The sequence below is a fragment of the Ammospiza nelsoni genome, chromosome 15 (assembly GCF_027579445.1).
Source record: "Ammospiza nelsoni isolate bAmmNel1 chromosome 15, bAmmNel1.pri, whole genome shotgun sequence".
NCBI classification, from domain to species: Eukaryota; Metazoa; Chordata; class Aves; order Passeriformes; family Passerellidae; genus Ammospiza; species Ammospiza nelsoni.
In genome coordinates this window covers 15624379-15636805 of record NC_080647.1, presented here as the reverse complement: position 1 = coordinate 15636805, position 12427 = coordinate 15624379, and the positions used below count along the sequence as shown (strand labels likewise).

General features: G+C 55.1%; 1 protein-coding gene across 1 annotated transcript in view; it reads right to left on the bottom strand.

Moving 5' to 3' along the window:
* Window positions 1-12427, bottom strand: part of DRP2 (dystrophin related protein 2) — a 30686-nt gene that overhangs the window by 5576 nt on the left and 12683 nt on the right. Inside the window, exons 3-17 of the mRNA XM_059482789.1 lie at window positions 11722-11855; window positions 10731-10887; window positions 9626-9746; window positions 8884-9152; window positions 8092-8238; window positions 7717-7795; window positions 6412-6472; window positions 5966-6027; window positions 5638-5712; window positions 3557-3758; window positions 2535-2620; window positions 1372-1529; window positions 1081-1247; window positions 687-798; window positions 206-342 (exon numbers count right to left, since the gene is read on the bottom strand). Coding sequence (XP_059338772.1) covers window positions 206-342; window positions 687-798; window positions 1081-1247; window positions 1372-1529; window positions 2535-2620; window positions 3557-3758; window positions 5638-5712; window positions 5966-6027; window positions 6412-6472; window positions 7717-7795; window positions 8092-8238; window positions 8884-9152; window positions 9626-9746; window positions 10731-10887; window positions 11722-11855 — 1967 coding nt within the window. The remainder of the gene's footprint in view (window positions 1-205; window positions 343-686; window positions 799-1080; window positions 1248-1371; window positions 1530-2534; window positions 2621-3556; window positions 3759-5637; window positions 5713-5965; window positions 6028-6411; window positions 6473-7716; window positions 7796-8091; window positions 8239-8883; window positions 9153-9625; window positions 9747-10730; window positions 10888-11721; window positions 11856-12427) is intronic.

Genomic DNA, 12427 nt, shown 5'->3' with positions numbered 1-12427 from the left:
CCTCCTGGCTGAGAAGGGCCAGGGATGGGCTGGACACAGACTGAAATCTCTGTCCCTCCAAGAACAAGGTGGCAGATCACCCCCAGAGCAAGTGCTCCTCCAGCCCTCCCCCAGGAGCCCTGTATGAACTGAGAAGCTCCTTCCATCCACAGAAGCCACGGCTCATTCTGGGCCTAGAGACAAAATCCAGGGCCCAGCAACTCACGTCTCGGAGCAGTCAGCCTCGAGCACAGACTGCACGGGCAGGTAACCCCTCTGGGGGTGCTTGCTGAAGTACTGCTTGGACCTGAACTTGTTCTTCAGTGTCGTGGCAAAGTCCCTCATGTTCTCACTGGATGTGGTCTGCAGAGACACAAATGTGACACAGGTGCCTGTTTAATGGACAGTGGGGGACCACAGCTCAGCACCCACAATAAGATATCACCCCAGGCTGGGCATGAGCTCCATGGGGGAAGAGGCAGATAAGGAAGCAAGGAGGGCACACAGCAGCTCTGTGAGCCCATCATGGGGCCTGGCACAGGCCAAGCTGGGCACTGGGGCCATGCATCCTGCTCACCACGAGCCCCAGAACAGGGACACAGGCAAGGGATCACTTGTGGGGCTGCACCAGCCCAAACATCAAAGGCTGCTGCCCTGCTCTGTGCCAGGGCCCTCCCAGCCCAGCCCAGCCCAGCCCAGCTCCTTACTGGGGTGTAGTACTCCATGATGGGGTAGTGCAGCTTGTTGCCCTTGCTGGCTCGCCCCGTGAGGAAGCAGGTCTGGCAGATATCCACATTGAACTGCTTCAGGCTCCGATACCTGCAGAGGTCAAGAGGCCATAGGGAAGCACTGGAAGTCATCAAAACACGTGTTTAAATGCCAAGAAGAAGTCAGTGGGAGGGGACAGAGGTGGCCTGAGTTGCTCTAACACCCCAGTGAACCCACAGTGCTGATGAAGTCCCCAGGAAAGCACTCTGCTCCTTCCCGTTAGCTGGCACCTGCTCTGCTCTGCCAGGAACACGGCTGGCTGCAGAGCTCCAGCTCCCCCCAGAGCAGCTCAGCTCTGTCCCTGGGGCCAGGGTCCCGTGTCACAGCCCTTACCTGAAGCCCTTGATGGGGCACTGGCGGCACACAGAGCACTTGGTCTGGTGCTTCACCTGCTCGGCCATGGTGACCCGGTGCAGCACCGCCAGCCACACCATGGACTGGGGCTCCAGGTTGGCCCACTCCAGGAACTGGGACACCTCAATGGCAGACTTCCCATTGCTCTGGGGAGGGAGAGCAAGGGGCTGCTCAGAGCTGGGGCCTGGCTGCCATGGGGTCCAGGTCCCCTGTCGCCTCGGGAGCCTGTCCCCAGCACAGACAGGGCCAAGGCCATCACCCCGCACTCACAAAGCGGAAGCAGCTGCGGATGCTGGGCTCCACATTGCTGCCCCCAAACGCTGCCACCTCCCCCAGCTGGCGAGGGACCTGGATGGCCTCGTGGAGCAGGACCCCCAGGTGCCGCTGGTCACACAGGCCCCCGGCGTTGGCCACCTGGCTGAAGAGATCTGCGGGGACACAGACACAGCTGAGAGCCCAGCAGGCATGGGGAGCAGGGTGTGGGGACACCAGGGACCCCACTGACCTCCCCCAGCACAGGGAGCAGGGTGTGGGGCACACCAGGGACCCCACTGCCCACTCCCAGCACACACACACAGCTGAGAGCCCAGCAATGGGTAGGCATAGGGAGCAGAGCACACCAGGGACCCCACTGCCCACTCCCAGCACACACACACAGCTGAGAGCCCAGCAGGCACAGCGAGCGGGGTGTGGGGACACCAGGGACCCCACTGATCACCCCGAGCACAAGGAGCAGGGTGTGGGGCACCCCAGTGCCCACCCCCAGCACAGACACACAGCTGGCAGCCCAGCAGTGGGCAGGCATAGGGAGCAGAGCACACCAAGGACCCCACTGCCCACCCCCAGCACAGAGCTCAAATACAAGGAGAAACCTGAGCTATGATTAAATAACTTTTATCAGTGTCCTTCCAGCTCCTAATAACCAGTTTAGTGTCTTCTTCAGACATACATCATCTTATTAAACAGCCCCAGACAGCCTGTCCTCTATGAATCAGCCTAATCCCTTCATTTAACCCCTTGGTGCTCCCTATGCTGCACAAGATTCCCCTCCACAATATTCCATGGTTAAAATGCAGTGAGGAAAACAATTTGCCTGAAACCTACTTCCCCCCCAGCCATGCACCCCCTGGTATTTTCCTTCTGGAGAGCACTGGATAACTGTCCTGTGTGCCTTCTCTGCACTGCTCCTCACAGTGCCATGCAAGCAAGATCACTGCAGCACAGGCAGTGCACAACAACACCTCCTAATTTCAGTGGGTAGGCCTAGGGAGGGAGGGAGGGAGAGGTGATGATGCAAGCAGCTTAGTCACTGCAGGAAAGCTGTTTCCTTGCTCTTCCTGGGCAAGGAAGGTCTGAGCCAGGAAACAAAACCACTCCTGTCTTCCCAAAGTGAATTCACAGCAGGTTCTAGGGGAGGCAGACAAGGGACTCACACTGGAACTTCTCCTTGACCTCTGTCCCACACAGACACGCGATGCCCGTCTTGAAGGAGAGAGCCCTCATCTTCCCGCTGCGGCCACTGCAGGACGAGAGATTGCACAGCTCTGCAAATGCCCCAGAGCGAGGGTTTTTTGTCAGGGGGGATCATCAAGGCAAGCACACACCAGGCAGCCTCCCTCACTGCCAGCTGGAAGAGCAGCACAGGGGTATTGTATTTGCAGGGAGGAATGATGCATCTGACTCCATGCTCTCAGAAGGCTAATTTATTATTTTATGATACTATATTGTATTAAAGAATACTATACTATACTAAAGAATATTGAAAATACTTACAGACTGCTACAAAGCTAATAATGAAAACTCGTGACTCTCTCCAGAGTCCTGACACAGCTTGGCACTGATTGCCAATGAGTGAAAATAACTCACACCAGAAACCAATGAAACAATCCCCTGTGGCTAAACAATCTCCAAAAGCAAAACACAGGAGAAGCAAATGAGATAAGAATTGTTTCCCTTTTTCTCTGAGGCTTCTCAGCTTCCCAGGAGAAAAATCTTGGGCAAAGGGATTTTTCAGAGAATGCAAATGCCACATGGGGGTTTCCTCCCAGGCCTGGCAGCCCCAAAGCTTGGGGGACACGGAGGGACCTACTCTCCAAGCACATTCCAAAGGATCAAAACACAGGAGAAGCAAATGAGATAATAATTTATTTCTTTTTTCTCTGAGGCTTCACAGCTTCCCAGGAGAAAAATCTTGAGCAAAGGGATTTTTAAATGCCACACAGGGGTTTCCTCCCAGGCCTGGCAGCCCCACAGCTCAGGGGACATGGAGGGACCTACTCTCCAAACACATTCCAAAGGAGCAAAACACAGGAGAAGCAAATGAGATAAGAATTGTTTCCCTTTTTCTCTGAGGCTTCGCAGCTTCCCAGGAGAAAAATCCTGAGCAAAGGGATTTTTCAGATGCCACACGGGGGTTTCCTCACAGGCCTGGCAGCTCAGGGGGAGGGAGAGGTACCTGTCAAAGACGTTGAGCAGCCAGTTGAGGCTCATGTCCACACAGAGGGGCACGTTGACCAGGATGCCCCTCTCCTCCTCCAGGCGCTCATAGAGCGCGGTCAGGCAGTGGATCACCTCCACCACGTCCATCGCCCGCTCGCTGGGCTGCAGGTCGTGTTCGTTGAAGATTTCCAAAGCCGTGCCCAAGGTGACCATGTCCACTGCACAGAGGGAACAGAGGGACAGAGGGGAAATGAGAGAGATGCTGTCCTGCCCTAACCTGGGGCAGTGTTGGTCCCACTGTGTTGGGAAAGATGCTGGTAAGGATGGGGCAGCTCCTAGAATTTCTCTCCTGCCTGTAAACTTGTCCCAAAATACCACATCTCCACCTTGAGCCACCATTCTCTGTGACCCCTCTTCCTCATTTCTGTGTCCAGCCATGGCCATGAAAATGCCCCCCAAGGAAGGCTCTGTGCAGAGCCCAGTGCTGGCCTCTCTGCATGGGCCAGGTCCCGGTGGGGCTGGTGTGGGGAGAGGAGGGGGCACAGACCCACACAGACCCTACAAGCAACTGTCCAGAGATGGATAAGTCCTGTCTCCAGCTCTGACAGGGTGAGGGAATTAAGGCACAAACCCAAAACAGGGCTAGGACAGTGTGAGCTGCTCTGCTTTCAGATTTCTATGACTGCAGGTTGTACGTGCTACTGTGTTAGCAGCCAGCAATACTTCTTTCCTGAAAGTCTTTCCATCTTTGAGACCTTTTTATATTCACAGTACCCAGAGGACTGTGTGCCTTTTCCACACTGTAAGTTCACTCTATGGATAAATCCTCCCTTCTCCTGTCAAAGCTGCTACACTCGCACTGGGAAGCCCCAGTTTCCATGCCAGGGAGTATCACTCCTGCCCACCCTCGTGTCCACACTGCCCACGACTGCATATGGCTCTGATCCATCCCTCACTGCCTCTTTCCTACACAGCCACTCCACCAAACTTCTCGTGATGGGAAAGCTGCCTTGGCAATCTCCTTGCCCTTTTCTCAAGTATATCTTGAATAAAGAGTACTTATTCAAGTCACTTCTGGAATGGAAAGAAGGCAACCGTGCAGCACGTGAGATGCAAAACCAAGGATGCACAAGCAGCACACAGGAGAGCTCTCCTTTGCTCCTCATCCTTGTTTCCTCTCCACACCTTGCCTGCTGCAGCATGGACACTTTAACAGGGTGGCAAAAGCTTTCTTCCATTTGCATTACATCATCCCTGAGTACAGGACAGCCTGATCACCATAGTGTTATGAGAATACTTCACAGCCAGGGTTTGACTCCTTTGAGAACCCAAACTCCTCTTGCCCTGACTCACTGCCTCCTTCCAGCCCTCTCACAGGGCTGTCAAGGAGCACAGGTCTGCCTGGCCCCACTGCTGCTCCCCTTCATGAACAATTAATTCAGGAGGATTATTTCCCCCAGACTGCTGCTGCTTAATTTCGACAGAGTCTTAGGTGAGAAGTTTTGTGAAAAGCTCTGAACAGCCAAGGATGCTGCATCTATCACATTCCCACCTGCCTGCTTGCCAGTTCCACCAGAAACTCCTCAGCAGTTTCCAGGGAGCAGCTGCCTCTTGGAGAGATGTTTGAACTCCTGTTGTATCATGTTCACCTGGCTATGAATCCTCCAGTTTCACCAAGGGTGCAGAAGTCAGGTTTATTTGCTCCCTTCCTTCTCTTTCAGCGGTGCAGCCCTCTCTGTCCCTGCCAGTGAGGCTGGTTTCATCTCTCAGTTACACCCACACCTCCTCCATGCTCCTTTGGAGCTGCTTGGTGAGCTCCTGCCTGACCCCACAGCTTTATAACCCTGAGCTGGAGCACTTTGTTCTCACATCCCTTTGGACAGCACCTGCCCTTGGGTCATCTCCACCCCAAGCTGTATGAAAGGCGCTGACACAGACTGGCACATTTGCTCAGCTTCCCAAGCTCATCTCCCTGGTTTCTCCCCTCAGCTGCCCATCCCCTGGTGCCTCCTGCCTTTGATGTGCTGATAAAAGCCTGTGTTAGCTTAAGCCTTCACCAAGGGAGAGCAGCAGGAGGGGAGCCCTTCCCACACTCACATCTCAGGGCTTTCTGCACCCGCCGCAGCTTCATGGCCGTGCGGTACGCCGAGAACTTGATGTTGTTCAAATCCGCTGCAGACACACAGGAAAACAAGAATTAAACCACAACACCCTGATCCCCGGGGCAGGAGCAGCAGCTGCAGCTCTCAGAGCCAGCAGAGCACGTGCAGGACAGTGAGGAGCAGAGGCTGGCAGGGGTCACACCCCAGTGCTTTGGGGGACCCTGTGGCACAGAGGGGAGCAGGTGGCCTGGGGGGATCTCACATGCACCCCACGCTGCAAAAAGGCAAATACTGCACAAAGAGTTCTGGGACAGCCTCCTTACCCAGCGTCTGGTACAACTCTGTCATCTTTGGGTGGTCCCAGCACGTCGTCTGGGCCTGGTGGCTGGAAGCAGAATAGATGGAGACCAAGAGTCAATGTGGTAACCAAAAGGTGCAGTGAGAGATTAAAAAAAGGTCCTGGCCAGTGCTGGGAGCAAGTGTTTCAGTGTCTGCAGACACTGCTGCATCCCCCTGAGCACACTCCCCAGCACAGCAGCCGGAAGGATGCCCACAGCAGGATATCCCCACTTGCTGCCAGCCCCCTCCTTTCCTTCCAGCTGGGGTTTCCCCTCATCTTGGGCATCCCAGCCGGCAGGGAAAGCCTGGATCTGCCAGGCTGAGGAAGCCCTGCCTCACTGGAGGTGAGTTATGCCCCCCTCTCCTCATTGCCCAGTTCCTGATCCCTCCAGGCCAGAGGAGGCCCCGGGCTGTGGCAGGAAACACTCACTTGATGTAGTATGGCACTTTGTTGGGGGAAATGGCTCGCTCCCAGGGCACCTGGACAGAGGCTGCAAGGAGAGAAACACCTGTCAGATCAACACCAAATGCTCCTCTAAGCTGCTGGTACTTCTGATGCCAGCCCTGGCACAGCAGGACTGTGCCAGCAGGTGGGTGCCTCTGAAAAGGCTGCACACCCCCAAATCACCAGCTGCAGGTGTTGGTGCAGGCAAGGGGATGATACCTATAAAAAAGGCACAACTGCTGGTCTTGTTAGAGACATCTCGCCTCTCGAGCCAGGGGCTTTGTATCTGGCTGAGCTCAGAACTCAGGAAGAGACATTTCCTGATGTTTTTGATGATGCCAAAAGCAACCTTGTGGTGACCAGTGGGCAGGGCTCATAGCAGATGGGATTTGGGCACACAGACACAGCACTGCCTCTTATGACCAGGCTCAGACACCCAAAGCATCTGTTGTTCCTGCTCTGTGTGCCAGCTGCAGTGTCTTGGGAAGATGAGGATCCATCCCCTACCAGCTGCCTGCCACCCTGTGTTACACAGAGGATGGAAGCCATGGCCTGACACTCATATATTTTCCTTTTTCACAGGTAATGTATCAATTCCAGCAGCTGGAAAAGTCATTCTTCCATTCAGGTAGGAGTATGCAGCCTGCAGAGAGGAACAGGCCAGTGAACCCCACTGACATCCAGAGACCCTGCAGGGCTCAGCATTCCCAAGGATGGAGCCCAGGCTCTGGAGCACAACCTGCTGCCCAGCCTTGGCGGGCTGAGAGCTGTCAGCCAACAGCTCTGATCTGTAAAAACAGCATCCCTCTGCCTTGCCCCTGAATGAAAACCTCCTGAAAAGGCGCATTTTCAGCCTCCAAATAACTAACAGGGGATATGAGGCACTGCCTTTTCCTGCCATCTGTTGTCTTGCTCTGAGGCTGACACAGTCCCAGTGTCCCCTGGGAGCTGCTGTGAGTGTCACAGCTCTGTGCTCTGAAGGGAAACAACACTCAGAACTACCCTCGGTCCCACAGGGTGAGACAGCACAATGCCAGCTTTGGTGAGGCAGCACAATGCCAGCTGTGGAGATGCCTCCTGCTTTAGTCCCACAAGGTGAGACCAGTGCCAGCTTTGGAGGTGCCCCCTGCTTCAGCTCCCATGCACCAAACACCAGCCTGGGCACTTTTCCAGCCCAGTGCATGGCTCTGGGCTCAGCAAGAGGACTTTGCACCCTGTTTTGCTGTGCCACAGCCCAGGCTGCTGTGCAGAGGCAGCCTCATGGCAGAAGCCAGGGGATCACTCACGTACAGGAGAGGAAGTGCTGGGAGCCTGGTCCAAAGTCCCGGTGGGCATCTTGGAGCTGCTTCAGGCGTTCGTTTATGGAGGCCTGGAGAATTGAAAAATAGCTCACTGCCAGTCCAACAGGCATTTTGGATTGATGACCCGTTCAGGAAGGTTTGTGGGTGGACTCAGACATGGCCCAACACACAGATGCTCTCTGCAGATTCACCACTCTTTCCTCACCCTGAACTGATGCTCTTCTCTCCCAGGAACACCAGCTATACCATCCTGCTGTGCCAAACCTTACTTTATCCTCCTTGAAGGATGTCAGCAGTGAGAGCCCTTCCCAGCACCCTCCTGCCCATGGTTTATTTGCAGTGCTTGCTCCTGACTCCCTCCCACCTGCAGCTGTTTCCAGCGGGTGTTGATCTGCTCCAGGGTGCGGGAGCTCTCCATGCACAGGTGCACATCTGAGATGGCCAGCTGGTGTGCAAGGTCATTGACCACCTTCACCCCATCCTTCATGGGGGACAGCTCCTCTTTGAACAGCTGGAGTGCAGCGGGGATGGGGACACAGAGGAGGGGAAGAAAGAAAAGAAGCAGGTGAGTAGCCAGGACTTGGATCTGATTCCTTTGCTGCAAGCTAGGGTGGGCTAGGGACTGCCAAGCCACTGCTGACCAACCCTGCCACAGGGTACCTTAGCAGGGGAAAAAATACCCAACCCAATCTGCAGCTAACTAGGCTGCAAGTTACTCCTGATAAATTGAATTATATTTAATGATTAAATTAAATTTAATGATAAACAAAAAGGGGGGCTGCAGATTACTCCTGATAAATTCAACGGGAGTCTACAGATTACCCCTGATAAATAAAATGGGGGGCTGCAGATTACTCCTGATAAATTAAATGGGGGGCTGAAGATTACTCCTGATAAATTTAATGGGGGGCTGCAGATTACTCCTGATAAATGAAAAGGGGACAATGACTCAGATATGCTGAGCCACTGTACCTGTGTAAGGTCTGTGCCATGACAAGGTGCTCAGGGCACTGCTGGCCAAACCCCCCCTCACAAAGCAGGGGGGCTGTGGGAAGGAGCCCTTGGCCCTGGGATCCCAGGTGATGAGGCTGCCCTGGACTGAGCAGTGCACGGAGCAGCTCTGCCAAGGCTGGAGCCTGCTCAGAGCCAGAAGTACCTTGGTGGACTGGATGTGCTCGGGCAAGGAGTCGATGAAGAGGTCCCCGATGGGCTCCCAGGTGTCCCGCACGCTCTCAGCCTGGTCCAGGGTGGTGCTGAGCTCCTCCATGGCTCCTTTGATCTCCAGCAGCTGCTCCAGGGTGCGCTCGATGTGGCGGTGCTGGTCCACGCAGCGGGCTGTGAGCTTCTCCCAGAGCTCGCTGGCCACGTTGGCCTGCTTCCACACAAAGCGGCTGATGTTCTGGACGCGGTGCCGCGGAGACACATCTGGCAGGGACAGAGGGAGCAAAAATGAGAGCCCAGCCCAGGGCAGAGAGGGGCAAGGGGTGGAGGGAGCACAGGAAAATTGGGGATAAAATAATCGAGGGAAAACTGGGCAAAGGGAAGGAAAACAAGTAATAGTAGTATCCATAGCATCCATCTCTGCACCAGCTCCCCCTCTCTATCCTCACAGGCTGTGCTGCCTTCTAAAAACACAGAGCTACCCCAGAGCACATCTGGTGCTGCCCCATGAGGTGCCCCCATGATGGACTGCACAGGAGCCTTTTCCTGGGACAGCAATGCTGCTCTGTGCCAGTCTGACCCTTGGCACTGGGCACAGCCTGGTCTCACACCATGGTGTGGGGCAGAGCGCTGGTGTGCTGCTCTGTGCCACCACAGCCACCTCCATCCGACCTTCTCCGGGCCAGCCCAGGAGGAGCTGTAAAACCAGAGAACAAAAAGGGGGCAGCTCCACGGACCTTTGCTTTCCAAAGTTGGTTCTTCTAATTCCTCAAATGGGTGCTGGGAAAGGAAAGCCTGTGCTGACTCCAGGACAGAGTAAATGTATGGCCCCCGAGACTTCACTTCTTCCATGAAAGCCTGGAGAGCAGAGCACAGAGATCAGACAGCAGGCTGAGCCAGAAAGCTGTGCCCTGGCTGCCCCCTTGCCAAATGCTGCAGTGATTTATTCACCCCAAGGCACAAACCTCCCTGGAGGCACAGAGAGAAGTCAGTGTCAAGAGAAATATTTTTGCAGTTCAGGGAAGGAATGACCACCTGGCAGAAGGTGGCTCCTGCAGAGGTTTGGCCTGGAGTGGGGAGGCAGAGCAGCAAGCCCAGGATGGTGTGTTGAGCCAGGGCTGCACAAGAGGAGCTGTTTTATTTATGGTGCTTTCAGAGGCACTGCTTGGAGATGCTCTTCACTCGTGCAGTGAGAGCATGGCCACACTAACAATCCTTCCAGCAGCTGCTCAGCAACAGGTCCAGCTGCTGCAGGAGCAAGGAGAGGAACAGCAGGATGCCCCAGAGCAGCACATCTGTCAGAGGCACACTGGTCTAGCATGTCCTCTCCTCCCCTGCACTGCAGCTCCCACACCAGTGCTGTCTGCTGATGGGCTGTTTGTGCACCAGCAAGGATGAGGGATAGCAGCAGTAAACACCTTAATTTTGTTTTCAAGGTAGAAACAACTAAAGCCCAACAGGCACTCGCAGTGAGAAGAAAATGCTGTGAACTTGGGAGCAGGGGACTCTGATCTGCCTGGGTGTGTACCCCAGTTTCAGGTATGATGATAACATGTTCCTGCAGCCACAGGATTGCCCCTAGACCAGCTTTTCCAGGCTGCAGGATCCCAGAAGCAGAGGCCAGTGAGAGGGAGGACACAGGGAAGCCACTACAGAGGACAGGGTCCATCACCAGCTGCAGGTGACTCGAGGCTGTAATGTGGGTTTGCTGTCTAAAACCAGCTGGGCTCTGCCTTTTCTCAGAGCAGAGATGGAGTCCCTCAGGGGCTGGCTGTGGCATGGCAGTGACAGAGGCAGGGCTGTGCACACACAAGGCAGGAGCAGGGCAGCAGCAGAACGCACCGCGTGTGTCTCCTTCTCCTGCTGCACCAGGAGAACATCGCCCCGCAGGGGCAGCTGCGCCGACAGCTCCTCATCCTTCTGCCCCAGCCAGTCTATGATCTCCTGCAGAGGCACCTGCAGCTTCCCACTGTGGTCAGAGAAGGCCTCCAGACGAGCCCTGGCAGGGGAGCAAGGACAGTGAGACAGACAGACAGGAGAGGAGCGGGTTCCCTGAGGAGGGGAAGCACAGCACCATGGCTGGGTGCTGACCCCAGGGACTGGCAGCACACATTAACATGTTAGCATGGGCTGGGCATGACCCCCAGGACATCCCCAGGGACTGGCAGCAACCTTAGCCAGGGGCTGTGCTGACCCCCAGCCAGCAGAGAGCCTACACTGCCAGGTGGGGTGAGGCAGGAGGCAGAGGGGACAAGGACCTGGAGCCATTCCTCACCCTGGAGCCCAGAGCACAGGACAGCCATTCTGTGTTTGCCTGTGGGTCAGAACTGCTCTGGCTAGCAAGGGGGGCTTGGAATGGCATTTACATGTCTGGGCAGCTTCCAGGAGCCTTAGATTAAGGCAGGAGACAATTAACACGCCCCAGTTAAGCTCTCTGTCGTGCTGGAGCTGCAAAGTCTGGCAGTCTGGAAGGCATGTTCCCCTCATGCAGGAGAGAGGGCTCCCAGTGAAGGGATGGGCACAGAGGAGGTGCAGGCAAAGCCATGGGGCAAAAAGAGAGAGGTGCAGAGGTGGCAGAGGACAGAGAGAGCAGCAGAAAGCAGGAGGGAAGGAGGGGAGGGAGGAGAGCTTGGGATGGGTAGAAATGGAGGAGATGCTTTCCAGCAAAAGGAGTTCAAAAGCCTGTGGACCAGAGGGGGAGCTGAGCCAAGGTCACTGTGAATTCATGGGGCTCATCAAGCAAAAGAGTTCAAAAGCCTCCTGACAGTCAGAAGCAGCAGGCAAGGCTGGGAGGCCAGGCCAGCCTGGGGCTCACTGCAGGCACGACTCTTACCGAAGGCTGTGGGATTTTTTTTTGATCTCGTTCCAGCAAAGATTCATCTCCAGAGGGGCCTGGGGCCCGGCAGCACTGCTGGGAGCCCGGGGGGTCACACACGAGGGTCCTGCACCATCCTGGGAGGCTTCAACCTGGGCAGAAACAGAACCACACTGCATCCAGAGACTGCTGCCTGCTGCTTTGGGAACTTGCCTGGGGACACCCAACCCACTCTGCCCTGACCCTGACTGGATTTTTGACTCTCAAGGGGGCTGCCCTGCTCCTTAGGTGGTCTGTTAGCAGCTCCCAGGAAACTCCTGGGATGCAGTGCCAGTGTCACCTTGGTTTTTTTAAGATTTTCTAAGCCTTCTGATGTTGACATTCTTGTAGTGAACTTTCTCACACACTTTCTGTAAATAACTCATTGTTTTGCGTTCCTTTATGGAGGAGGAGAAAGTTGATAAACTGTTGGTTTGTCCAGTGTCATTGGAGAGGTGGCACTGTCACCCTCCAATCCACTGTCACTCTTGGAAAACTATAAATGTTGGAGTCAGAAAATAAACTCCCCTTTTTTCTTCACCTTGAGAGCAGCAGCGTGAGCTTGTGTTCTTTCGTGTCCTACAGTGACAGTGCAGCTCCAGCAGCACTCAGAGCAAAGGTTGAAGGGAGGGTTCACTGCTCATCTCCTGTTCTCCTCAGCTATCCAGCAATGAGCTTATCTTGC